At 48.6% G+C, this 25,344-nt stretch overlaps 7 protein-coding genes across 7 annotated transcripts, besides 1 other annotated feature; 4 read left to right on the forward strand and 3 right to left on the reverse strand.

Moving 5' to 3' along the window:
• Positions 1-1,692: 1,692 nt before the first annotated feature.
• Positions 1,693-3,388, forward strand: UA08_00753 (hypothetical protein; the record flags this gene model as incomplete). The annotated part of the gene is made up of 2 exons (XM_020260594.1): positions 1,693-2,087; positions 2,155-3,388. 2 exons carry the CDS (start codon positions 1,693-1,695, stop codon positions 3,386-3,388), a joined length of 1,629 nt encoding a protein of 542 aa, XP_020123919.1.
• A 618-nt stretch (positions 3,389-4,006) lies between these two features.
• UA08_00754 (hypothetical protein) lies at positions 4,007-5,484 on the reverse strand (the record flags this gene model as incomplete). The annotated part of the gene is made up of 2 exons (XM_020260595.1): positions 4,007-4,422; positions 4,482-5,484. 2 exons carry the CDS (start codon positions 5,482-5,484, stop codon positions 4,007-4,009), a joined length of 1,419 nt encoding a protein of 472 aa, XP_020123914.1.
• Positions 5,485-7,374: 1,890 nt separating this feature from the next.
• Positions 7,375-14,056, reverse strand: UA08_00755 (hypothetical protein; the record flags this gene model as incomplete). The annotated part of the gene is made up of 10 exons (XM_020260596.1): positions 7,375-8,061; positions 8,118-9,236; positions 9,307-11,798; positions 11,861-11,990; positions 12,044-12,052; positions 12,100-12,208; positions 12,274-12,843; positions 13,039-13,704; positions 13,758-13,870; positions 13,931-14,056. 10 exons carry the CDS (start codon positions 14,054-14,056, stop codon positions 7,375-7,377), a joined length of 6,021 nt encoding a protein of 2,006 aa, XP_020123913.1.
• A 418-nt stretch (positions 14,057-14,474) lies between these two features.
• Positions 14,475-16,321, forward strand: UA08_00756 (hypothetical protein; the record flags this gene model as incomplete). The annotated part of the gene is made up of 9 exons (XM_020260597.1): positions 14,475-14,728; positions 14,912-15,011; positions 15,183-15,452; positions 15,507-15,639; positions 15,717-15,734; positions 15,795-15,931; positions 16,003-16,134; positions 16,186-16,252; positions 16,287-16,321. 9 exons carry the CDS (start codon positions 14,475-14,477, stop codon positions 16,319-16,321), a joined length of 1,146 nt encoding a protein of 381 aa, XP_020123916.1.
• A 372-nt stretch (positions 16,322-16,693) lies between these two features.
• On the forward strand, positions 16,694-18,710 carry UA08_00757 (hypothetical protein; the record flags this gene model as incomplete). Its single annotated transcript, XM_020260598.1, has 10 exons — positions 16,694-16,731; positions 16,793-16,856; positions 16,983-17,139; positions 17,188-17,239; positions 17,323-17,537; positions 17,601-17,803; positions 17,861-17,948; positions 18,000-18,116; positions 18,172-18,370; positions 18,434-18,710. 10 exons carry the CDS (start codon positions 16,694-16,696, stop codon positions 18,708-18,710), a joined length of 1,410 nt encoding a protein of 469 aa, XP_020124645.1.
• Positions 18,711-19,010: 300 nt separating this feature from the next.
• On the forward strand, positions 19,011-19,775 carry UA08_00758 (hypothetical protein; the record flags this gene model as incomplete). Its single annotated transcript, XM_020260599.1, has 2 exons — positions 19,011-19,479; positions 19,528-19,775. The coding sequence occupies 2 exons, from the start codon at positions 19,011-19,013 to the stop codon at positions 19,773-19,775; spliced, it is 717 nt and encodes a 238-aa protein (XP_020123910.1).
• Positions 19,312-19,354: a repeat region (Identified by RepeatMasker using a combination of RepBase library and repeat library created with RepeatScout).
• Positions 19,776-20,149: 374 nt separating the features above from the next.
• Positions 20,150-24,648, reverse strand: UA08_00759 (hypothetical protein; the record flags this gene model as incomplete). Its single annotated transcript, XM_020260600.1, has 4 exons — positions 20,150-20,281; positions 20,356-22,942; positions 23,002-23,795; positions 23,965-24,648. The coding sequence occupies 4 exons, from the start codon at positions 24,646-24,648 to the stop codon at positions 20,150-20,152; spliced, it is 4,197 nt and encodes a 1,398-aa protein (XP_020123909.1).
• Between the last annotated feature and the right edge of the window lie 696 nt (positions 24,649-25,344).

Below are 25,344 nucleotides of genomic sequence, written 5' to 3' on the forward strand. Positions count from 1 at the left end.
CGATACCTGTTCGATGTAGATTTTCAACGGCTTTCTTCGATCCTAGAATTATACCCATGGCATTCTAGGTAATCTCCTTACCCTTGCGACTGTTGATCTAGTTAGTCGGTTATCCAGGGTCGTAGTTATAGACTTGTAATTGAAAATAAACAACGTCTACACTTAGTTACATTACACCCTAGCTAGGTAGTGAACTAACAACTAGTTTATGGTCTATCTTGATACCCAAACAATTTACCTACATACGAGCAATGTTAGACCCTTGCGCCCAACGTCTTTGACAGTTTAATACCAACCATCCGTAAAGTGTCCCGATACTATACTAGTCACTAACTATGTGGCCGAACTCGTGCCCATGCCACTGGAAGACTGAAGCATCTACTAGCTTACTAGCCAGCTAGGTGTCTACCTTTTTTGGATTCATGCATAGCCCATAGACCACGGTGCATAGTTTTGGACTCTTTGATAGGTGTTCATGAGTTTAGTTTCAATCCAAGGATAACTAGATATAGGCAGTTTGCCGCATCAGGCGCCGGAAGAGGCAAGGTATTAACTTAATAAACCAGTGGCTTCAGTGAGTTATATATCTTCTGCAAGTACGTAGTACATAACGTAACTATAGGTAAATCGACGGAATGACTTCCGAGTTCTGTCTTGTGTTTTTTTTTTAACCGAGATTACCAAGGAGTTCATTTCTAACATACTGTCAAGTAGAAACATACAAGGGTGACAACAGAGAGAGGGGCGTATATACGTACTACGTATACGGAGTATAAAATTCAAGAATGCTATCATCTTTCTTTATCAACCCCCTTGCAGGATTGAATGTATCGGTACGTATACTGTACGGAGTGCATGCATACATTGAAAGACGATTTCGGTGCCATGGCAAATGGCGAAGTCGGATGTGCATGTTTGATTGGAATGATCTTGTGTTATGAAACAGACCAGCCAGTTACTGGCGTGCGTATATCAATATTTAGTATGTGGTAAATATGTATTGAGTATGTGTCTCAAGGTAGGGCATTTCCCTTGACAGGTGATGTATCAGAAACTGGTCGATGCTTGGATATATCTTCTGCCCTCGTGCTGCCGGGCACCGCTCCCGCGCGCATGCCTGGATACCATGGTCCATTTGTATGGGGTTTCCTTGCTTGAGAAAGTGCATCAGATAAGAACATTGGAAATGCCGAGGACGTACATGTCAATCAGCAAGGGGGCTATGGCTGTTCCAAGTCCATGGTGCTGATGAGATGGCTATAGATCAATCACAATATGCACAAGATCAATCCATCCGTAGTACCTAAGACGCAATGCTTGTGCATATTCTTGTTTGAGTTGACATATTTGGAATGATACTGCTCCAAATTAGCAAGTACCATGCATTGCGATGTCGTGGGAGAGTGGAAAAGAGTATACCACAGGCCTTCAATATTACTTGTGAAAGTGAATAGGGTGAAGCCTATATGACCAATATCCTCAGCTGTGCTGGCAAAGAATCAGAATCACGATCAATCACTAATTATACACGGCGTATAGTGGGTGTATAGTTAGTTGACTGATAACTAATTAGTAATACTTGACGCTGATTGGCGGCGCGCGGCGCGTCGCGATACGCAACGACATCAGCCAAAAAGAGAGTTGTAACATAAAAATGAAAAACCCAATCCATGAATTCTCGAGAATAAATCTATGGATCTCCTAACCATCCTGCCCACCTTCGTCATAAAACCATACACGCATATTCTCCCCTCGCTAGAAAGAAGAAACATCTCGACCGTCGACCTGATAACCCTCGACTATCTCGAAATCGCGAAACGAGCACACGTCCCCCCCGCCGACGTTCGCCGTTTGTGTGCTGATGTCGTTGCCGCGCTACATGGCGATTTGGACTTGCAGGTGACGAGTGATAGCGATAGAAAAAACAAGGACGAAGGACAAGAGGCAGATAGCAAGAAAGATGCCCGAGCAGAAAGAGGGCTGGATCTTGCGCGGTGGAATACTGTCACCACCCTGGACCCCGCGCTAGACAAGCTTCTGGGCGGCGGTATACCGACAGGTTATCTGACCGAAGTCACTGGCGAGAGGTGTGTTCTAGTCTACTGGAGGAGAAGAAAGGAGGGGGAAAGAATCAAATAACTGATCTGTTATCAGCGGAAGTGGAAAAACGCAATTCCTTCTCAACCTCCTCCTCGCCGCGCAACTCCCTGCCCCAAAAGGACTCGGTAAAAGAGCCATCTACATATCGACCGAGGCACCACTATCAACACCACGACTGTCCCAGATCCTACAAACCCACCCTTTTCTATCCCAACTGCCCGCAAACGAGACCCCCTCTTTGGACAACGTTCTCTCCATCACAGCCGTAGATCTGGAAACACAAGACCATATACTCAACTATCAGCTTCCAGTTGCAATATCGCGGTTCAATGTTGGTTTGGTAGCGATAGACTCGATTGCTGCCAACTACCGTGCCGAACATGCCTCGAACAGTATGCAGGGTCTGTCAGCGCGCTCTGGCGAATTGGCCAGGCTGGGACATATGCTGCGCAATCTGGCTGTCAGGGAGGATGTGGCGATAGTTGTTGCGAATCAGGTCTCGGACAGATTCGATAATAGTATGCTGGCAGTGGATACACGCTTCTCACGGAGCAGTCAAACATCACTCTTAAATCGCGCAACACATAACAGCAACAACAAAACAATCGGGGAAGGGAATGACTTCCCATCCTCATCCCCAGCCCTATCGTCCACGCCTTCCTCACAACTGCCCGCTGATGATGACGCATTCGTGTTCGATGGCGCATATATTGTCGGCCACCATCCCGTGCGGAACGAAACCCTGAGTCTCGCGCACCAGCAGAAGTTTTTCACTGGCTGGGGCGACGAGGATGGTGGTTTTTTTGAATCGCAACAGAAAACCCCTGCATTGGGGTTTGTGTGGTCTACGCAAATCGCGTGTCGCATTGCATTGAAAAAGGACGACGAGAGTGCTGATAATCCTTTCCGTATATCAGCGTTATCCACGCAGCCATCATTTCAAGTTTCGCACCCACAAGGAGAAGGAAATGCAGTTGACAAGGAAAATAATCATTCGACCGAGATAAAATCTGCAGGAGAAGTTTCGCTTCAGTCATCTCCCTCCCAAAACAAGGGAAGCAATACCCCAACGCATCATGAAGAGAAAGACCCTTCTCTTCCTCTAACCAAGGCCCCAAGCAAAACACCAACAAAAGTAGCAGAACGACGAACCAAACGCCGGATCAAACTCGTCTTTGCGCCGTGGACATCAGGCATTGTGCACAATGATCAGCGTGACACTGGTAGCAACGAAATAGAATTTGAGATATGGAAGGGCGGGATACGCAGTCTTGCAAATAAACCCTAATCAATTAATCAATAATCATGATAAGGAAAGAAAAATCAGAAATAAAGACAGGATAGCGGTGAGATGTTTAGTGTTTATATAAACATGAGATGTATATATAGTAGGTGCTCAGTACATATGTATACACAAACATACAGACATGACTACCTAGGATCTTCAGAATTAACCTTGGAAGATGCAGTACTAGTAACTATGCATAGATAAACCTCGGATGTAAATAGAACGAAACCAAGTTTTAAGTATTTGTGGATAATGAATATGTATTTAGAGTTTCATCCACATCAAGCCCCCCGCATTTTATTAGGCCCATTCATGTTCTAGATGAGGGAATCAATGCCAAACCACTTTCTCTAAAAAAAAACGGAACCGGACTTGATGGGACCATTAATCATATTAAAAAGAAGAGAAGAGAAAAGAAAAGGCAAAATATCGCATTACATCCCCAGAACGCCCTGGAAATCAAGCGGCGGATCAGCTTACTCCCAAAAAAGCCATAACAATAACAGCAATCATATCTACAGATTCGAGTAATGCACGCCAGTTCTTAGACGAATTTTATCTCTTGAAAAGCCACAACGCAAATATGGCACAAAGAAAACAGCAAAGAGCCAGTATTGTCTATGATGCTGGCTTGGGCAGCTTCGCAGGTGGCAGGCCCACGCCGTTGATGTTGCGGAAGAACATTACGCCCTTGCTCTCGCCCTGGGCTCCTTCATTAGGCTCAACCCACTGGCAGGTACGCGCGCTAGTCCACATAGCCTTGATGAAGCCAAGAGGACCTGTGTGTGCTTCGGTGCGGTAGTGCTTGCCCATCACCTTCTTGATAGCCTCGGTTGCTTCGTCCGCGTGGTAGAACGGAATGGTGCTGACATAGTGATGGCATACGTGAGTCTCAATAATTCCATGGAGCAATTGACGACCAATGAACCCGAATTCGCGGTCAATTGTCGCTGCTGCACCACGTGTGAAGTTCCAGGTCTCGTTGTCGTAGTGAGGCAGGGTGGGATCGGTGTGTTGCAAGTACGTGATGGCCACTGTTATAACCGTAAGTAAACATGCAACAAACTAATCTGACAAAGATTCTTCTACTTACCCAGCCAGTGGTTAACCCAGAGATAAGGCACACCGTACCACACAAGCAGATTGAGCCAGCCGAAAGTGGATCCAAGATAATACAGACCAGCACCAACGAGGCCCAATCCCAAGTCACTGAGGAGGATGAGCTTGGCATCCTTGGCCTCGTACAGAGGGCTACGAGGGTCGAAATGGTTGACACCACCGAAGTATCCGTTTCTCTTGCCCTTGCCACGGCCCTCGACCTGGCGCTCGTGGTTGTTATGACCAGTCACGTTAATGAAAAGGTACATGGGCCAGCCGAAAAGCTGTTGCAGAACCAAGTTAATGGCAGTGAGAATAGGGGTTTCCTCCATGAGTTCTGAAACTTCGTGAATAGCCTTGCCCACGTTAGAGGCAAATTGCTCGCGAGTTTTGGGCACAAAGACCATGTCCCTGCTCAGGTTACCGGTAGCTTTGTGATGCTTGCCGTGGGAGATCTTCCAGGAAAAGTAGGGCACCAAGAGAAGAGAGTGGCAGATCCAGCCAACGGTATCATTGAGAACCTTGGAAGTCGAGAAAGCCTGGTGGCCGCATTCGTGAGCCAAAACCCACACCCCAGTACCAAACAGACCCTGAATGAAGGTGTACAGAGCCCACAGACCAGAGCGAAGGTAGACATCGGGCACGGCTTCCGGGGTCACATAGTTGTGAAAGAGGTAGAAAGTGGTAGCGAGACAGGCAAAGTCCCTCAAGACATAATACAGACCGGTGACCGCAGACCGCTCATAGCAATGCGCAGGAATGGCATCGCGAATCTGCTTGATGGTGTAATCGGGGATCTGGAACTCATTGCCAAGGGTATCCACCATCTTTGTGCTCTTCACCTCCTGCTGTTCCGAGGCCAGCGACGACAGGGACGTGGTCGAGGGCGACTGGCGAGGGCTGTCCATGGGAGAAACGGAGTTGGAGCTGGCGGCGGACGAGTCGGTGGTGATGTTCCTGTGAAGCGCAACGCGCTTTGGGACCGCGGTGGAGGACATTTTTGACTTGACGAGTTGAATTGGCAAGTGATAGAAAGAACGACAGACCAAATGACAGACCGCGGATTGCAACTCACTTGACGCCGGCGGTGCAAGTGGTGGTGGTCTGGGGGTCTAGAGAGATAGGGAGAGGAGTGAGTGAAAGAAGAAGAAAGAGTGAGAGCGAGCGGAAACGCTCCTAAAAAATAAAATCATATGCCAAAGGGAAGGAAGAGGGTGGTCTGCCCCCGGAAGGAAACCACGATTAATTACGGAGACATACACTTTGGTAACAAACAATTTTTTTATTCTTTTTAGAGTTTAGCCCAGAATTGCACTTAGAATTTCTCTTTCGACTCTGCTCTCATTGGCCTACCATGGCGTGAAAAATACCTATACATCCAAAGAGGGACGCTCTCAACAAAATGCGGCGACAAATTTGGTAAAATATCGGGAGCCCAGACAGGGGTAGCTGTGTTAGTCTCGGCGGGGAGCGCGAGCAAAATTACCAAAAATTTCTTAAGATTACCGCGATTACAAGGGAGATACGCCTGCCTGAGGCCGAGTGCGTGGAGTTTGCCCTTTTTGAGCAGCGCGCCATGTGCTGCGGTGGTGCTAGCTGACCAATGGCAGCCGTTATTGGCACTGAGTGGCCGGCTTGCCCGTGCGGGCCTGCCGAACAAGAAAGGCGCGAGGCCGAATGCGCGCCTGTGGTTGGCTGGTCTACGCCAAGAGTCTTTTTCGGGAAGCTGGCTCATAACCTTCTTTTGGCCGATGGTCAGTGACTACTGACTAGTTAACTGGTTCGGTAATCTTGGCCTCTTGATAGATGTGATCTGCCCGACCGCGCAAGGAGGAGTTCTGTGCAACGCTGAACGGGGCATCTCGACTTATGACAGATTCACATGAACAAGATCCAAGTGCCTGTCCACTGTCGGACACGCTGTGGTTCATCCGCCTCAACCAAACTATCCTAGATTAAAGGCATGATGAACATACATGTTCTCATGCGATGTGCCGTACAGGCCGCTCCTTGCACTGAGAGGTTTTCTAAACACAAGCCAAAGTCTAGATTTTGCTCTCATTAATTCGTTCATGAGCAACCAGCTATGTAGCCATGCAAGCGAACTGTACGACGTCGATCTAAAAGAGTACTGTCTAGTTAGATGGTGGCTGGCTGATGGTGATACTGCAAAGTGCAGCGCGATCAAACTTATGTACTCCGTACTGCGACAGGATCTTACAATTGGCTACATATATATCTTCAGTTTCTACTCCGTACTGCCATACCTACCTTAGCAAGTACTAAGGGGAAGCCGAACTGACAAGTCACTGTTCCACATATCAACCAATCGATTCATACGAGCTATGATTGCGGGCCGTGTGAACGACCTCTTCACATGCCAGCGAACTCCACCAAACCAAGCGAGATTTGGTGGCTGGTTTGCAGTTTGACCGCATTTCTCGATGTTCTTAAAGCTCGCAGATCTCAAAGGGGGGCGCGAGAGAAATAATAACCTTGTAATTTTCATACCATACGGGGGCAAATGTGGGAGGACGAGTTTCGTTGGGGAAGCCAAAGACCCGTTTTTGTTGAGGATTCTTTGTGTACCCGTGGCAATAACGGTAATACGATGACGGTATTGCCATTACACTCTGCCGCAAACTTAATTGGCTTTTTTTGCCCCTCCGTTATCGCTCAATCACATGGGAAGGCGGCTTATCTGATAAATGCCTCAGCTTTCAGGCTCGCTCTCCGCGGACTCATCGTGACGTTGCCTAGGTAAGTCACATGTCAGTAGATGCTTAAGAAAGGGTGCAACTGTATTGTCTCTGGGTATTCACTGTTAACAGCCAATTCTCATGAGTTCTATTCTATCTATATATACAGACGCTCTCCAAGAAACGAAACTACGCCGCAATTCGAGCCTCCGACTCAATCAGCCCCGGATTCCCCGACTCCAAGCTCACAGTCGTCTTTCGCAGGTCCGGCAGCACTAGCAACGTCTCGCCATGATTCTTATAATCCACCTCATTGGGTATTTGACGTCGCTGCTGTGTCCACGGCGCCGTCGTCGCAGCCGGGCTAACAGCGATGATGGATGGCATATTGTTCGTAGTCGGAGTTGGGGTAGGGGTATTCGTAGCGGAAGCTGTAGCTGGGGTAGTCCCACCCACGACAAAGGTCTTGATTTCAATAGTTGGTAGTAGCAAATGTCCCGATTTCTGCGGCAAAAGCATAACAGCGAATTTCTTGACTTCGCCTTCTTGCGCTGTAAAATGGCCTCTTCGCCGTCCTCCGAGAAGCCAGAGGTCTTGATTGACGTGCATTTCGTACGAGAATTCGAGGTGCTCAAAAGAATCTTGTTTTTCGCTCTGCTGAGAACACCATCTACGTGTATGTCGCAGTGTGAGTTCTGCCGGTACCATGTGTCCTACGGCTGCGTGGGGTGTTATTGTCGTCGTAGCTTCGGAATCAGTAAAGAGGCGCAGCTCCGCGGTGTGGACTACCTGGATTTCAGGAACTTCAACTGAGATGACGATGTGGCGAGCAAGCAGGGATTCATTATCCTCTACCAAAGGTAGTATGGGGTTTTCCTATATTGACGGTTAGTTCTGATTTCCCTTCTCTATCTGCCTTGAAAGCGACCTACCTGATGCCACCCTCTGAGCCAGGTTTGGACCTCCTGGCCGAGTGGCTCTTGTAAACCCTTCAGTACTGTGTCCCAATGTACATCATCATATGGTAGCATTTCCACTTCTCGTATTAGACTTATACTTTCCATAACTGACGCTGACAATTGTCCTCGAAAGGCCTCTACAATATGGGGCGTTAATAGTCTTGTCAAAGACTTGTATTTGCTTTGTGCGAGAGCTTCGCTGAATTTCTGCTTGACCAGGAACAGACACTCATCATCGATGCATGTATACCACACGGTCAGTCGTAGAGAATGTTGCTTTGCCGTCGAGTTTGCCGATGAAGTGGCTGCTGCTGATTGGTTTACTTTCTGTCTGATTTTGTACATTATCGAAGCTGGCTGTTTCGGAAACACGTCGAAAGCTAGAGGCCCCTTCACGCCACTTTCAACCTTGTATGTCTCTGATTCAGGGATATCACAGCCGAGAATTCGAAGCGGAACTAGCGTTGCCGGGCTCACGGTAAACCGTGAGAGCAGGACATCATCTCTGAAAATATCCTGCACGTTGACACTAATGGGTAATGTCGATATGAACGAACTGGTAGAAATATATGTAAACCGACCAGCACCCGTCTCATACGCGACTTCTAGCCTCGCAGACAGCGTGGTATGATTTTCATCGACAGTGTAAGGAACACGGAATCGTATTGACGTGTCTCGCGCAAGGTCGACAAACTCGATACATCCGGATTCCGGATTCGGTGTCATTTCAATATCTCCAGCAATTACAGTAATCTCTGAAGTGCGTAGTCGAAGCCCGGCGGTTGCTGGCCGGATCCGGAGCAGACCTTTTGAAACATTGTTTCGTCCGCTGTCTAGCTCAATCTCGAGTGTTCGCAATTCCTCCAAGTTGATTCGATGCGGAGCTGCAAGTCTCGCATCAAGACCATGTGCTGATGGATAGCACCATATGCATGGTCTGGTTTCTTCTTCCTCCGCGGATTCTAGTTCTTTGAGACTGGGAAGACTCAAAGAGCCACTACTGTTACCACCATTTCCACTAGCATGTGTGAAGACCAAGTTCTGAAAACGGATCTCTATTCGATCAACGAAAAACTTCCCTTGTAGAGTTGTCTGCCATTATAACATGTCAGTGTTCAATGTGCCCTGTGAATTCAGATGTTGAAATATGCACTCTGCTTACCGCGGAATCAATCGACAACCTCGAAGTCCTTGATTTGATGACAGTTTCCCCGGTGTTCTCTAGCCAAATATCGTTTGAAAGAGTCCCCGTCGCGCCGACTAATCTGACTTTGATGGACTCTGCTATAAGGTCCTTACCCAATAAGAATCGTAATTTAATGTGCATCTGGAATCCATCTTTATCCTCGTAATGCTTGATCTCAGGCTCAATTACAATGCCCCCGAAGAAGCTGGACAGAGGGACATTAATTTCCTTTGCTAGATCCTTTGAAGCTTGTAACAATTCTTCAATGTAAGGGCTCACGTTGCTTTCAACGCTTGTATCAGATGCAGCAACAGATGCTTTCTGGCTAGGAGAAAGATAGGATTGAGTATATGACGCATACTGTGACAACAATCTTAGCAAAGTGCGCACATATTCATCCTTCCTGTCGAGCTCCTTCAGACACCGAGCATACAGCTCCAGAATCGCGCCTTCAAGCGGTGTCCAATGACTACTTTCGTAAAACGGAGCTATCTGCCGGAAGAAAAAAGACGCGCTTTTAAAGTCCTTCTGCCGAAATCTGAGTACAGCGATATCTGTCATTGCGGCCTTGGCGAACCTGACTTGGTTGGCTGCAAGGTAATGACGGAACATTTGATCTGTGAATACCTCAAAATGAAGGTGGAATTTGTTTCTTGACGAGAATGCATTTCGCAATCCGGGCAAGTAGAGATCAGTGTCATAGAAGACTGGAGTCGAGTCTCGACTAATTTCTTCTTCTTCGCTTGGTTGATCGTCATCAAGTGAAACTTCGTCCATATCTTCTCCGGCGGAACTGGAATCGCCAAAGAGTAGCTCGAGATCGCTCCATTTATGGGCCCAACCTCGACGCCTGCCCATCTCTTCGAGGACTCCTCGGCCTAACTGATATAGCTCGCCTCGGCCAGAAGCGAGATCTTCGATGCCCGTTATGTTTGGCAACGGCTGCTTGGTGCTAGCAGCAGCAAAAGAACTTGTCATTAACGAGCTGGATCGTTTTGGGACATTAGATCTGGCGTCAGCTGCCGCTGTCGAGCCTCCAGTTGTTCGCAATGGTGACTCCGGTAGAGCGAGGGAAGGTGTAACTGTTTGAGATAGTATTTGACAGGCTGCTGCATATGTCCATGAAGAAACCAAGTCATTTTGAATAGCCGTCTTTTTTGCGCTGCTGATTTCCTCTGTGACTTCCGAAAACGCGCGTTCGATATCATACCGAAGAGTTCTAGCAGCCATGCTGATGAATTCCATTGCTCTATCGCAGACTTCAGCCAGTAGTGTAAGATCCTCTGATTTGGCACTCAGACCTGGATCCTGTTTGCCTTGTTGCAGTAGGAACGGTGCTTTGGCGGCTTTAAGTAGTAGGTTCACCTGCCGTGAAAAGACGTAGGCGCGAAAATCAAAGACAGAGATATTATTTGCCAAGATCATATCTCTGTATGGCTTCTTGGTAGCGTCGAGAGGGAAATACTCTTCATCAAGGTCGAGCGAGATTTCCGTGTCATCCCTACTGATGTCTTCATTCTCATCATTTTGCCTCTCTCTAGAGGCTTTAATTGCAGCTGATACTTTCTCTTTGTTGTCAGAACTGTAATCGAGAAAGCTGTCTCCATACTGGTCCCCGGTCCCAGATAGATAGTCAGTCACGGCGCTTTCTAAGCCGGCTGCAAGCTCATCGTATCCAATGAGAGCATCCTCTAACAAGCCAACATTCTCAAAGCCCCTCGCTAAACCTTCCTTGAGTATGAAAAACGTGCAGAAATTCCACCCAGGTAAGCTTCGTTGGGAATCCTTCTCCCGAATATCTTCTTCATACTGCGCAACTCGCAAATCAAAGGACGTCAAAATTGCCTGCTTAATCTTATCCACTAGGTCATTGAGCTGATCCACCAATTCTTCATGGTTCTGTGGCTTGCCGCCATGTTTCGGAAGGCGTATCTGCGCTACCCGGTCGACGGCAGTCTTGGACGATCCGTTGAAATCCGCCTTGACCTTCTCCAGCACCGAAGTAGATCCTCGGCCAGGCCATTTCGATGCTGTCTTTTCTGCGACGCCCCCATCCTGCAAGACATGCAGTATCAACCATTCGCAGGCATCGTGATTATCCTGGCCACCACCACTTGTCAGTTGCGATGCCGAGTGTGCCTTGATCCAGTCCCTCAATAGTTTCCGTGACGACGCCTTGTAGACCTCATTGTCATCACATTTCAAAAGGTATATTTTCAGATAGGGGGTTTGCCGCAAGCCCGGAATTTGGTGTCGCCGAAGAGGCGCTGCCGTTGCAGCTGTACCGGAGGAATCATTGGATGATCTGTTTTCATCTGCGGGTGGGGAAGCGACGAGGTCGATATTCAGCGAATCAATAGAGCGAGCCGGACGAGTGGGGGATTTCCAGTGCAGGTTTCTCAATGGCAATCGCTGCGAGAGGATGGCTTGGACGTCTGGAAAGAGTCCCGAGGGATCTGTGCATGCCACTGTAGCAGACAACCAACTGTTAATTCGGCAGTCACAACGACCAGCGTGGATAGGTATGTACCAGTAACCTTGCTCAAACCAGTCTCGTTGGTGGAGTCCATTCTCTTGCAGACACCATGGCGCTCTTGTTGTTGTCGAGACGTCGAGATGTCGTGGTGTTTTGGGTTGGTTTGGCTGCGGCGCTGGTGATGCTGCACGGACCACTTCCTTCCCTCTGGGAACTACTCTGCACTTGCTTGCTTACTTCTCCCAACTGTGCTTCCAAATCATACACTCTATAGTTTTACTTCTTGATCATACTATTCTATCCTTTACTGTTTGAAGTAGCTGCTGGACTTCCTGGGTATATCTCCTCTGCACAAGGCCCTTCGTCATTGCCGATTCAAGAGTGTCGACAACTAATTGCATACTGGAGAGTGAACACGCTGTCAGTCTACTAACTGTAAACAAATATGTTCAGGCTTGGCTACCCACCGACGTTGGAGGATAGGATCCGGATCAGACTTCTCTGAAACAAAGGCCTGCACCATATTTTGGGCTGCAAACACGGTGTCCTGCACGGCGTTCCAGGCTTGCATCGTAATGCAGACGCCACCATGGCTATGCAGAGCGCGTCCGGCAAATTCGCCATACAAGGAGAATCTCGCAAACCAATACAAGAGTTTCAGGCGAGTGCCGATTTTTGCCTGTTCCCCCAGACCGGGGTTTGGCGACCAGCCGAGAAAGGAGGGAACACCAGCCAGCCAGGTTGACAGTTGGCTGTCTAGCTCCTCGTTTACTGGAGACGGGATACACGTGTTCATATTTACAATGCTCTGGCTGTGGCTGGGAAGAAATTCTGCGAGGCTCTCCTTCTCAGAACTTGGCATTCTCTTCAGGATCGCCTTCAGACCGGTTTCTGCAAGGAAAAATGTGTAAATCGTTCGTGTCGACACTGGCATATGAGTCGTCGCAAACTCTTCACAGCCCAGCGGAAGTGCCAGCGAATCTTCCAATGTGGACAATGGTGATCTTGGAAGCTCGGGATGGTGGACAAGGAAGTCGCTGATTCCATATTAGTTGACCTGTATTCAAATGCAAGGCAATCAGGAGGAGGACTACTGTTCCAGATTTACTGAGACCCAAAATAACCTGAGTATCGTATTCCACTCTGTTCTATCTCGCCGACTCTGACCGCGGAGGTCTCTGTGACGACATCAACGATATGAATAGCATCCCTAACTGCCCACTCTGACTTACCTCTTTGTCATGACATAGAGATTTGTACAGCCTGCATGTATGTGCCTCCACGCCTCTAGAACCTTTGATTTCCGGTAGAGATAAATGCCAGCCAAGATCTCCGCCTGGGCAAACTCCAGAGTGAAATCAAACTGCAGTCGATAGAGTGTGGCAATCGCAGCGTGGAACGCCGCCAGCCCGTGGTTCCCATTGCACTCATGGGATTCTTTTCCTATAGCAACTAGGAGAAGAGTGAGACACACATCGATGCTGTCCTCGTAGTAGCCTTTTGAAGCGATTGCGGATGCACTTTCCATTGCCACGACGTCACATATAACCGGATATAGGGGACACATTTCATCGAAAAACTTTTGCACTAGCGTCATCAGTTCTGATATCTCTGGCAATGTGGGAACATCCGGCACAAGTCTGTTTCCAGTACTCGGCTGAGTGATTGATGGGGACAAGCCTTGTTCTCTGTCGATATTGTCGCGCTTAGGAGGCTTCCTACTTGGATACAGCATGGATTCTCGCAGCTGGTTCGGAGTAGCAGCTTGTTGGACAATTGACTCATCATTACCAGCTGACGGAGTATGTTCGCGACGCTCTACTATGGAGGAAAGGCGATGTACGGCTGTTTGCAGGGTCTCCAACTGTTCACTTAACGATGCCAGATGAGATTCGTTTCTTTTTATGCATTAGTACACTATCCGATCCTCTATGCATATGTTTATCCATACAGGAGTTCTTGTGATGCGCGATAATGGCACCGGAAGCCATGCTTCGTACAGAAGCTACATTCAGGCCGGCCCTCGTCACAGCGCACTTTCTTTCGACGACATGTCTGGCATGCCTGGACAAGTCATATCAGTGAGGATATCCGCAATGTCATGGCCCCGTTTTCCAGACTCACTGTAGACGCCCGCACGGGTGGGCGGCGTGGATAGGCCGGAAGATCTGTACTCTGCACAGTGCTGTTGCTATACGCGTGTTGCGGCTGCAGACGCATGCTTGATTTTCTCGACTCTAGATCTGGCATTGCTTCTGGTCAAACCAAGTCCAGCTGGAAGAGAGGTGCAATCTGCAATGAGCAAGATCTAGCCAGTCGGCTAGTGCATGGTCACGCCAAACGCAGACAAGAAGGCATCATGCCGACTGGTAACGGGGATGCCCATAAGCACTAAAATAGAGGGATGCAAAATCTTCGGACAATCTCATAAAACAAATCTTACTTCTCCTGTTTCGAATGCAGGCGAGGCTGATTGGCCGGCCACGGAAGACTTCCGGTGGCGTGCTAAGGCTAGGAATTGCTTCATCACCAACAAACAACAGCCCGCGACAGCTGAGAGAGATAAGCATGCCACCTTTCAAACTCCAGCCATTTAAACGCATCTGGGCTGTCGACGATATCAATGTCGACTGCATCCATTGCATCGCGGTGTTCTTAATAGAGTGAAATGGCAGACCAACAGAAGCTGCGCGTCGCCATCATTGGCGCTGGCCCAGCGGGCTTGGGGGCGGCCATTGAATTTGGGAAGCTGCCTTTTGTCGATTTCAGAATTTATGACCAGGCCACCGTTCTACGCGAGGTCGGGACAGGTATAAGCATCCAGCCAAACACATGGCGCATGTTGGATGTGATGGACGCATCGCGCAATATCAGTCCTGACGAGATCTTTCGCCCTGCCGATCACCACTCTGTGCAACACCGGTAATGCGATACTTACAGTGTTTCTAATTGTTAAGAGAGATTGATGACGCTAACGTCAATTGCTTTTCAAGGAATGGAAGGACGGGAGAACTTGCCGTCTCGCATGGCCCACGATGTCAGTCATTAACGAACTCTGATTGCATCCAAAACTGGCGAGGCTGACTACTTGCTTTCATTTTACAGCAAGTATTCCGAGTCATCTACATGCACGCGCGTTTCGTTCGGTTCTACAAAAGGCACTTTTGTCAAATATAGATCAATCGCGCCTCCGGCTATCCTCTCGGTTAGTCAAGATCAGCGAAACCGCATCGAATACGCTCTCTCTGCACTTTCAGGACGACTTCGTTGACGAGGTAGATCTGCTAGTTGGTGCAGATGGTGTCCGATCGGTCGGTGGCATCACATCAGCCAGATGAAGCATGTATAATTCTACTAACTTAGGTGATGTGTATAGGTTGTCAGGGCTTTCGCCTTTCCCGAGCACAAGATCTCATATATAGGCAGGACGGCGTATCGGGGAATCGTCCCAACAGCGGAAATCCTCAGTATCCCAAATTTCCCAGATGGGGTGACTTTCTGGCACGGGCCCACAGACTGGGTATACACCTGCAATCTGAATGGAGGCAACTATGAAATCACAGTCAATGCCAAAGAGTCTGCAGATGTTGCCCGGGTGAGCTGGGGCGAGAAAGCAACCCTGGAGGAATTTCAAAGACCGTGGAAAGTGAGTACGTGTTCTTTGGTTTACCAAGCAAGAGTAGCCTAACCAGGAGCCTAGGACTTCGGACCTACTGTTCAGGCGGTTATCAACAAAGTTACCGATGTGCAGAAATTCGCCCTGTTTGCTGGTCCCCGTCTTAGCTCCGTCGTAGCCCGCGGTGCTGTTGCTCTGGTTGGGGATGCATCTCATCGTATGTCGTCCCTCGGTGTACTTGCTGCACTTTTTATACACATATAGCTGACCTTTCTTTCTTTTATCCCCAAATAGCATTATCCGGGGCATTCGGTGAGTAATCTTCGCTTTTGAGTTGAACTCCATTTCTTTCCCCCTAACAATACGTTTTAGGAAATGGTGCTGGGTTCGCTCTTGAGGATAGCTACGCTTTAGCACAGTCGGTCGCCTGGGCACACCGACGCGGGCATACTTTGAAAGACGGCCTTACTTTGTACGACTGCGTACGATCGCCGCATTACGAGGAAATGGTTTGTTTCTTTCCCAACAAGTAGGTCCTGGCCAATGGCCTTTTGCTAATGGGACTCCATATTGGATCTAGTATAAAATCTTGGACGCGTTCGCGGCATCGGACGCCATCCTGAATGAAAAGGACTTTTCGTTTGACGAAGCCGTCGCACATACCATTCGCGGTAAATGGGGCGCGGAGCACTTTTGGCTCTACGAGTATGATGTGAGCTGCCAGTCTTCTAGTTATTTTTCTTGGTTCCTGACTTTGGAGCAGATTCAAGACGTGTGGAAGAAGGCTGCTGAGGCAGAGGATGGCCGTCGCGTGGCGTTGGATACGAGCCGTGTGTCTCATTTATAAGCATACTAGATATATAGATCGTGAAAGCATTACAGTCAAGTTTGCATCGTAACCTGATTCCGTAGCAAAAGCGTGTACACATAAAGCCACTTCGGTTGACTGGGAGCAATCATCCATCATCCAAGCAGACAGAAGTAGCCGAGAGCTATATATGTAGCTGATAAGCTTCCTTGATACAGTATCCACTCACAACAAATAGCGCGTTGCTAGGCTTCCAAAGGCCATACGTACTCTCCGCTGCGAATGGCGTCAGAAGCCCTAACCGGCCAGCCAACCACTGCTGTCCGGCACGCATCCGAGAGGCCAAAGCTTCTATGGCTATGGAAATACTTATCAAGATACATACTTAAAGCACCGCCCATGTCCCCCGAAATGCCTTGATCCTCTGTCTGCATACATGAATGCCAGTGTTAGTTGCTTCATCATGTCATCCTCGCCGCAGAGAATCCGGCTGCACCCATGGTATGCTGTGCAATGTATCCTTGACCACTTTGGAACCGTGCTCTAACTGCGAGGACCACAGGTACACCGTCAGTGTGGTCGCATGGACAGCGTTTTGTCTTCCAGGCATGTTTGGTGCCTTGAATGTACGTACCGTAGTAGCAGCCAACTTTGGAAGAAAGAAGATCGTAACTCACATGTTTTAGGGACTCGGAGTCGGTCATTCTACCCCCAAGCTGTCCAGCAGATACTGATTGAGATGTGCGATTCAGGCTGCCGGCGAAGAAAGTGCGACCTTGTCCAATGTTGCCAATGCCGTGGTCTTTGGCGTAATGACTGTCGGAGGCTTCGTCTCGGGCATCATTTGTAATCGAATTGGCGTTCGCTGGACTCTGCTCCTTGGTACTCTTGGATATGCACCGTATGCAGGTATATACCTCGTCTCTCTGTGCGTGTCGCAAGATCAATGACTCACAGCTTTGCTCGCCACAACAGCATCTCTGTACACGAACGCCGCGTTTGGGAACACGTGAGTCACATGGCCATTAGCCCTAAAACCTGAGCCCTGCTGGGACCGACAAAACTGACCAAGCCGATAATATGACATGACAGTTGGTTTCCTGTGTTAGGCGCTGTGACGTGCGGTCTGAGTGCTGTTCTCCTGTGGACAGCATCTGGTGCGATAAATCTAGTGGTTCCAGAAGTTCATCATCGCGGACGCGCCGTAGCCACGAAATTCACCATGCAGAACTTCGGATCCTCGATTGGAGGCATGATCTCTCTGGGGTTGAATGTGCATCAGGATCACCGTGGCAGAGTCTCTAATGGTACGTGCCGTACCTACTGGAGAAGAATAGCCTGAAGGAAGCAAGAATCTAAAATGTATACAGCAACCTATTTCACGTTCACCTCGGTCATGTGTTTGGCACTACCCCTGGCAGCTACTATTCCTCTGCCATCACAGGTCAGACGCAGTGACGGATCGAAAGTGTTCGAACACAAATTCAATTCATACAAGGACGAACTTATCAACTTGAAGAAGGTGTTGTCCCTGAAGGCTTTCTTCTTGTTGGCTCCATTCCTCTTATACTTTGTGAGATATGCCCCGTTGCCGTGGAATAGGGCGTTGGTTAATGTCTAATATCATTAGCAATGGGATCTCTCCTACATGTGGACTTGGAATGCCACCTATCACACTGTTCGAGCCCGCGCTCTTCTTAGTACCTTGTTCTACTTGAGTAAGAGAGAATCATTCTAGAATAGCAAGATCCCTGCTGACATTCATTCAGTCGGGCCTTCCATTATCGGCCAAGTTCAAGGATGGCTCCTGGACAAGAAAGAATGGAGCCGGCCAAAGCGTGCGCGCTGGGGTGTGACGTTGTTCAGCATAGTTGCTCTGCTCACTTGTGAGTTTGGAACACACTCACCCCCTCCAATAAGTATTGTACTGACGATAGCTAGGGATATATGGTATCATCGTGCAATACCAATACGACAAAGAACAAACCGTTATTGACATCACTGATCCCGTCTTCGTCAAATCATGCCTTTTGTTCATCTTATATGGACTCATTGAAAACTCGGGCTCGGTTGTAGTATACTGGATCATAGGCTCTCTAGGTCTCGAGCCAGGACAAGTCTCATCATTTGTCGGATTGGCGTAAGTTTCTTTCTATCATGACCACAGTTCTCAAAACTAATCCCTTTGGTTTGTCATATATAGGAACGGAGTGGGCGGGTTAGGATCAACACTCGCCTTCGTCTTGGGCGCAGTCAACGTCTCTTTGAACTGGCAACTCTGGGCCAACGTAATCACTTTTCTGGCCAGTCTTCCGGGGCTGCTTTACATCGGCTGGTTCGGGATTGTGGACGATAGTGAGATTCGCCGAGCCACGACGACAGGATTTGAAAGCGAATCGGCGTCATCTTCTGAAAATGAGTATGAGCAGGAGCAGCATATCTATACTACAAAGCATGATGAGTCTGAGAGTACCGTTTAGGCTGTCTGTCTCTAACTCGTCGTTCCTATACATGCTTTCTTACTGCCGTCAAGTAGCATAAATGCCAGGCTACTCGGGCTAGGAATACAATCTCTAGATCAATATGACTTCAACTAATACTATACACAAAATTAGTATATTAGAGTTGCATTCGCATTCAGAGCAAACCAATTGTAAATGGTGTCGTGGGGCATGCTTAGCGTGTTCTCAGCTTCTAATCGCAGAGCAGCCCTCATCATTTCTCGTGTCTACCTAGGTACTGATTTCTCCAATTCCACAACCACCTCCCAGTCGTAAACAATGACCGTTCACCTCCGTCCAGCCACCGAAGCTGATCTGGCCGACATCGTCGATGTCTCAACAGCCGCATTTCCGCCAAGCGTAGACGCCATTGTCCGCCGTCTCTTCCCAGGCGACCTGCACCATTCTGAGGGTGTCAGGAAAGTGAGATTGGCGCGCAAATCGGCCACGTTTCAACTCAAATCGACTGTTATGATGCTTGCTGTCGATGACAACAACGGCCAGAAGACAGTGGTAGGCTATTCGATCTGGGAAATTCCTGTCCCAGAAGAAGAGCCTGTTGAGAATCCGAAAGGAAAACATGATGATGATGATGATGATGATGATGATGATGAAGACGACGAAAGACCTAAACCACCGCCAATGGCGCAGGAAGGGATGGATCTAGCTGCCTTCGCGGAACTGCGTCGCATGCTCGGTGAAGATGTGAGCAAGAGCTTTGGTGAAAGGGGGACTAGCGATGTGTGGAGTGAGTTTACCTACCTATATCACTGTTTACCTTAACCGAATACATTAGTAGTAATTCAGATGAATGCTCCAGCTCTCGACTCCCTCGGTGTTCACCCCCAACACCAGAAGAAAGGTATCGGCAAAATGCTGCTGGACTGGGGAATGAAGGAAGCAGCAAAACAGGGGAGAGACTGTTATTTGGTTGCTACTCCTGCCGGGCTTCCTCTTTATCGAGCTGCTGGATTCGAGGATGTTAGGATTGTGGATATTTTTGGTACGCCGCACGTGTCTATGAGAAAGCGCAATGCTTCGTGAATAACATCGAGCAATTGGTGGAATTCCTAAGATGAGCTCGGTATAGTATATATTGCAGATGGCTATAGCAAGAAATACGCGTTAGAAACGCATCTGTCTTACACTAGACACGTTGCATATTCGATCTTCAAAGCCTTTCAATTGATATATAAATACACAGAGTCAATCATATGTACAAGACACCCATCTCCGTGAAGACACACATACTCCCTCCCGGGAACCATTAAAAATCTGCGCGAGTATAAAAGGGGGCAAAATAGGATGAAAAACAGGGTTTGCTGCCTGGCTCAAAAAAAGGATATCTATTGCATGTCACGAGAGAAAAGAAAAAAAAGAAAGAGAAATTATGACGACCAACGAATGCTACCCTATCTCTATGGTGCTGCTGTAATGCTACGCTGTAGGTAGCGGGTCTTGACGAACTGATACCCCTCAGAAACACCTTGCCATAGACCTGGCACAAAATTTCGAAGCCATAGGCCTAGGAACAGAAGTAACATTGGGAGCTGATGAAAAATAATTAGAAATGATATTCATCTTCAAATACGCGGGCGGAGGAGGAGAAAGGAAGACCACTTACCCAGAAGAAGAAAAGATTTTTATCCTTCGTCAGCCCCTTCATTTTGCGCGCTTGTTGCTGTCTCAACTGCTTCTGTTGCTGGCGAGAAATCACAGTCTTACGACCAATTCGAATATCGGTTATTTCTTCGTGCTTGTTGTTCACAGTCTCAGCCTCCGCATTTGAATTGGACGGTCCGGCTTGTGCCTCAAAGTGCTGGTCTAGTGCTGCTTCTGTGGCTGCCCTGAGCAACGAAGTTTTCTTGAGCTCATGTTCCCGATCTTCGTCCAACTCTTGATGTGGGTATAGCTCATCGTATGCAGGGGGTTGATTTTGATTGGCTGCTGGGGCAGAATTTCCAGTAAACAAGTCCCACCAGCCGTCCTTTGAAGACCATGAAGATCCTGGTCTGTGAGGAACCAAGTTACTAATCCGACGCATCATGGGATACGCCTGGTAGTCAGGCAAAGCAGGCATCGGTGGCATCGGTGGAAGGGCAGGAAGGTTTGGAAACGCTCTGCCAACGCTCTGTTGAAATTGGTTGATTTGAGTTGCAAGGTGATCGCGCCATGCAACTAGCGAATCAGGTGGCGGAGGTGTGTTAGACGCCGTTTCTGTCTCGACGTTTGATTCGACTTGCGTGCTGATCGCATCAACATTGACGCTGCCTTCGCGAGAACGGGGATAATACAGGGATGATCCTGTATCATGGTGGACACTCGACCTTCGCGAAGAAGATAAATACGCATCGGCCTCCTCCTCATCTGCTTCAGATGACTCATCATCTTCGAACTCGTCCTGAGCTAGGTTAAAAGATCCAGATGCCGAAGATGCTTCCCAAAATGAATTTAAGGACGCAGAGCTACTAGGACGGCGACGGAGAGAAGGCGAAGAACCCACACTGCGAGATCGATAATGGCGTGCTGGTATAAGTGCAGCCTGGTGAGCAGGCAGCGAGGTTGCAATATCAGCAGGTGTAAATCCTCGGAGATTCCTGGTCAAAGCATCGGCGCCTGCTAGTCTAAGACGGTGTACAATATGAGCATGTCCGCTCAATGCAGCGAAATGCATAGGCACATGGCCGTTCTTGTCCTGAACATCTGGATTTGCGCCTCTAGCAAGAAGCCCCGCAACAAATCTAGTCAAACCTAGAGATGAAGCAAAATGCAACAGCGTCTGACCGGTGGTTGATCGCGAGTTATACCTCGGGGCACGGGGACTATCATCTAGATCGATGAACTCCAAATATGTCAGCATTCGTGAGTCTAGATCGCTGGTCTGGCCTTGAGCATTGAGGTTAGGAATTTGTCGTTGCCCACTGCTGCCTCCTTGGATATCATTTTGCAGGTTCCACAAAGCGGCCTGGTCACCACCCATGATGCGTTGAGCAGTTTGGAAAGCATCTGATGGATTCCGTAATTTTTGACCTAAGATACTAAGCGCCAGTCTGTACATTTGGAGCTCCCGATCATCCACGTAGCGGAAAAAGTGTTGTTGTTTGGGAAGTATTGGATGGGTCTGAGTAACTTGGCCGAAGGTAGGATGCTCGTGCTTGAAGACAACGGGTACAAGACCAGGTTGTAACGCCGGTGGGGTAAGACAGTTCAGGCATTTATCACCCCAGAATGTTGTTGTCGTGGCGAGAGTATCACCAAAAACAACTTCCATGCCTGGGTAAAATCCGCTGCCCAATAATGTGACCTCCGTCCCTCCAGTTGTCGAGCCTTCGGCTGGAACAAGCTTATGAATTATTGTTGGCAAGCGATTTCCAGCGTTTGTCAGACGAGGCCAGGCTTGGCTCACTGGATTTGGCCCACTAGCTAATCCTTGTGCCGGTTCAGCAAAGTTGTTGCGCGATGTCAATCCTGGCGAGCCCGGCCGACTTGCATGGGTAGAGCTCGGAGTTGACATGAATTGATTTTGAGTAAGCCCATCTAAGTTCTGAGGTTGTTGGATGGCATTGAAATAAGGAGTTTCGTTGGTATTTGGAGTAGGTGGACTGTTGCTGAAGGGACCGGCGACACCAATTGGCGTAGCGAAAGGTTGTTCGACCGGCGAAAAATAGCTTCTAGAATTGGAAGAAAATTGGCCGTTAACAGAAGAACTCGTCGAAGAGGTCGCCTGGGGACTATCAAGTCTAGTCATAGTCAGTCCGGTGGGCAACTTGCCGGAACCGCTGTGCTTCCGACGTTTGTTCGAAGGTCCACCGTACTCGGAGGGAGATGTCTGTCTCGATGAATTGCGTGGTGTGAGAGAAGCAGACGAGCTCCCGTTGGCTTGCGGTATTGCAAAGGCCCCTGGGGTCATTGAATATTGAGAAGATAGTTGTTGCTGAAGGCTCTGAAGATCGGCATTAGATGATGACATTTGAAACGTTTGTTGCCCGCCAAGCGGGCCTTTTGCCATCTCTTGAGAGGGACCGGAAACGAAAACGCCAGTGCCGGGCAGCTGCTGAGCGCTATCTGTCACCACGGCATTCGGAGCTACTGCCGCTGTAGCAGCTGATGATGCTGCTGCGTGAGTCTTGTGATCGTCGGTAATCATTATCGAGTTGGTGATTGCTTGAGCCACCACATTATCTAAATGATCCTTTATAGTAAGAATAACCCTGGATGTTTTCGTTAGCTTCGGAATTCAGTCAAACGAGTTCAAAATCACTGTGCTTACTGGAAGCCAATCTTTTCGTTTTGATGCCGACAGTAACATGCTATTCGCATTGGCAGCTCAACTTGCATAGCTCCTGGCGGGGTGAAAGTCATAGAAGAATCCTTGGCCGGCTCGACCCAATCCTTCATTTCATTGGTATTGAAAACAATAACTCTTTTGTCTTCGTTTTTTTGGAAAAGTTCGTCTTCATCTGGTTTCCTCTGTTTCTTCCGTGAGGCACGTTTTCTTTCTCGCTGAATACATCCTTGGCAGATTTTTACATCGCCGCCATCTAAAGGCGTGTCTTGGACTTCTTCCTGAGTACTCTCTGTAGCAGCTGACGTAATAGAGGAGTGTTTCACTTCTTCCCCACGAGCTCTGGCATAGGCTCGTTCCAGTTTCGACTCATCTCGCATTGCACTGGTACATACAAGGCTCGTATGCAGCTCAAGGACCTCTGGAGACCGAATTACATCGGGTTTTGCTAAGAACTTGGGCTTCGAAATGGTATGTGTGGGTAAACGCAGCTTTTTGACACCGGCAGGAAGGGGATATAAGGTGAGTCGAATTGGGATTTGCGTTTCCACTCGAGATTTGAGCGATGTTGGATGCACATGGAGAACAGTACGTGTCGGAGCGCGAGGGGCCGATTTAGCGCTAAAAGAATTGACGGAGTAATCTGGCATACCAAATTGTACTTCGCTTTGACCGGCGTTAATGTTTAGATTCAAGGCTGCATTGTGCACAGATAAAGTATTCGCGGAAATTCCTGCAAAGTTCTCATCTAGGACGGAAGAAGGGGAGCGGCCACTCCACTGTGATGAAGTAGATCGTGCATTATTGGGGAGTCTCGATGTCATTGGAGATGCTTCTCTAGAGCTAGCGGAGTAGAAGGGCGACCCAGGATAATGATTCTATCACAAGAAGGGAATCCAATCAGATTCATGCTGTGCTTCGATATGGAACAGAAGGGGAAACACTTACCACGCTTGTAGGTTTGGATGAAGCGAAGCTATTGGCCTGGACTTTTGAACTGCTTTTGTATTTCTCTGCTGCTCCAAAGGAAGATGTGACCTCGTTCTTTAGAGGCATTGGACTGCTCGCTGCGCTTTCAAAGTCAAAAGCAGAGTCCATGACTTTATTACTCGATTCAATATCTGTGTATTTAGGATCGAAGCCGGCAAAATCATTTTCTAAGCCGAACAGATTGTCATCCTTTTCTGAAAATGCTTGCGCGTTAAACCATCCATCGCTGTCAAATTTTATAGCAGCATCACTGTAGGCAGCTGACCCAACGGACGAGTTACGCCCGTGGTCCCGCATTGACTCTGCAGACGAACCAGGACTCGAGTTGTCGCACGGTGAATCCGACGGTGAGTCGAGGGAAAACTCCAGAGGCCGCTTGAGAGATTTGGAATGCTGCTGCTGCTTCACAGAAGACACTTCAGAGGGAGACACGTATAACCCACTATTATCGACAATTCGAGCATGAGTTGAGTGAGCAAATATATCGTCGAATTCCCTGCCGGCGTCATGGGGTTGATGATAGTCGCCGCCATTTACAAACTCCGTATCGGCGTCCTCATAGACTCCGTTCATTTCGGTATCCAGCACTGTCGGATCCAACGTAGCGAATACGGGCGACGAGGGGGCTTCAGGCGGTCTCATTGTGGACTGATTGATCGAAGCGTGGACGAGATAGGTTGCGAACCCAAGGTAATTCACACGAAGATCGTGTTACGCGATTGACCGCTCAAATCCTAGTGCGTCGGAACTCCCAAATTTCTGACTTATACTCACACCGAGGTATTCCGTTTTCAGGGGGGACGGGAGCCCGGGTTGGACACGCACAAACGAGGAACGTCCTTTAATGGCCGATGTCAACAATCATGCCGCCCGCGAAGAATAATGTGGGCACGAGGAAATATGACACTTGGAATCGGGCAGTTGACAAGAGATGGAAAAGTCCTGCCGGGTGGGAAAGATTGGTCTGGAATGTCGGTGTGGGATGACTTCGACGGGTTAACTATGTCGAGGCTGATCGAGGAGGCTGTAAAGGAATGCAACGGAAGAACAGACCAGACTGACCGGAGCCACCACCAGGAGAGAGCACATGGATCAGGCTTCTGTGTTGGCCAGGATCAGGCTAGCGAGAGAGAGGTTGATTGGGCCAGCCTTCTGGAAGCCTGGAATAAGAAGAATAAGAATCGCGGCGGACGGAGGAAGGAAGGAAGATTTGCGGGTGACAAGTCGGGGTCGCGCCGCCTGAGGCAGCAAGGCAGCGACGCCTCGATAACGTAAGCCGCCAAGCGTTCGTCGGCGCGCAGGCATCAACTTTCGCTTTCTGACGAATGAAATGCTTCT

This window comes from Talaromyces atroroseus (assembly GCF_001907595.1).
Source record: "Talaromyces atroroseus strain IBT 11181 chromosome Unknown scaffold_0, whole genome shotgun sequence".
NCBI lineage: Eukaryota > Fungi > Ascomycota > Eurotiomycetes > Eurotiales > Trichocomaceae > Talaromyces > Talaromyces atroroseus.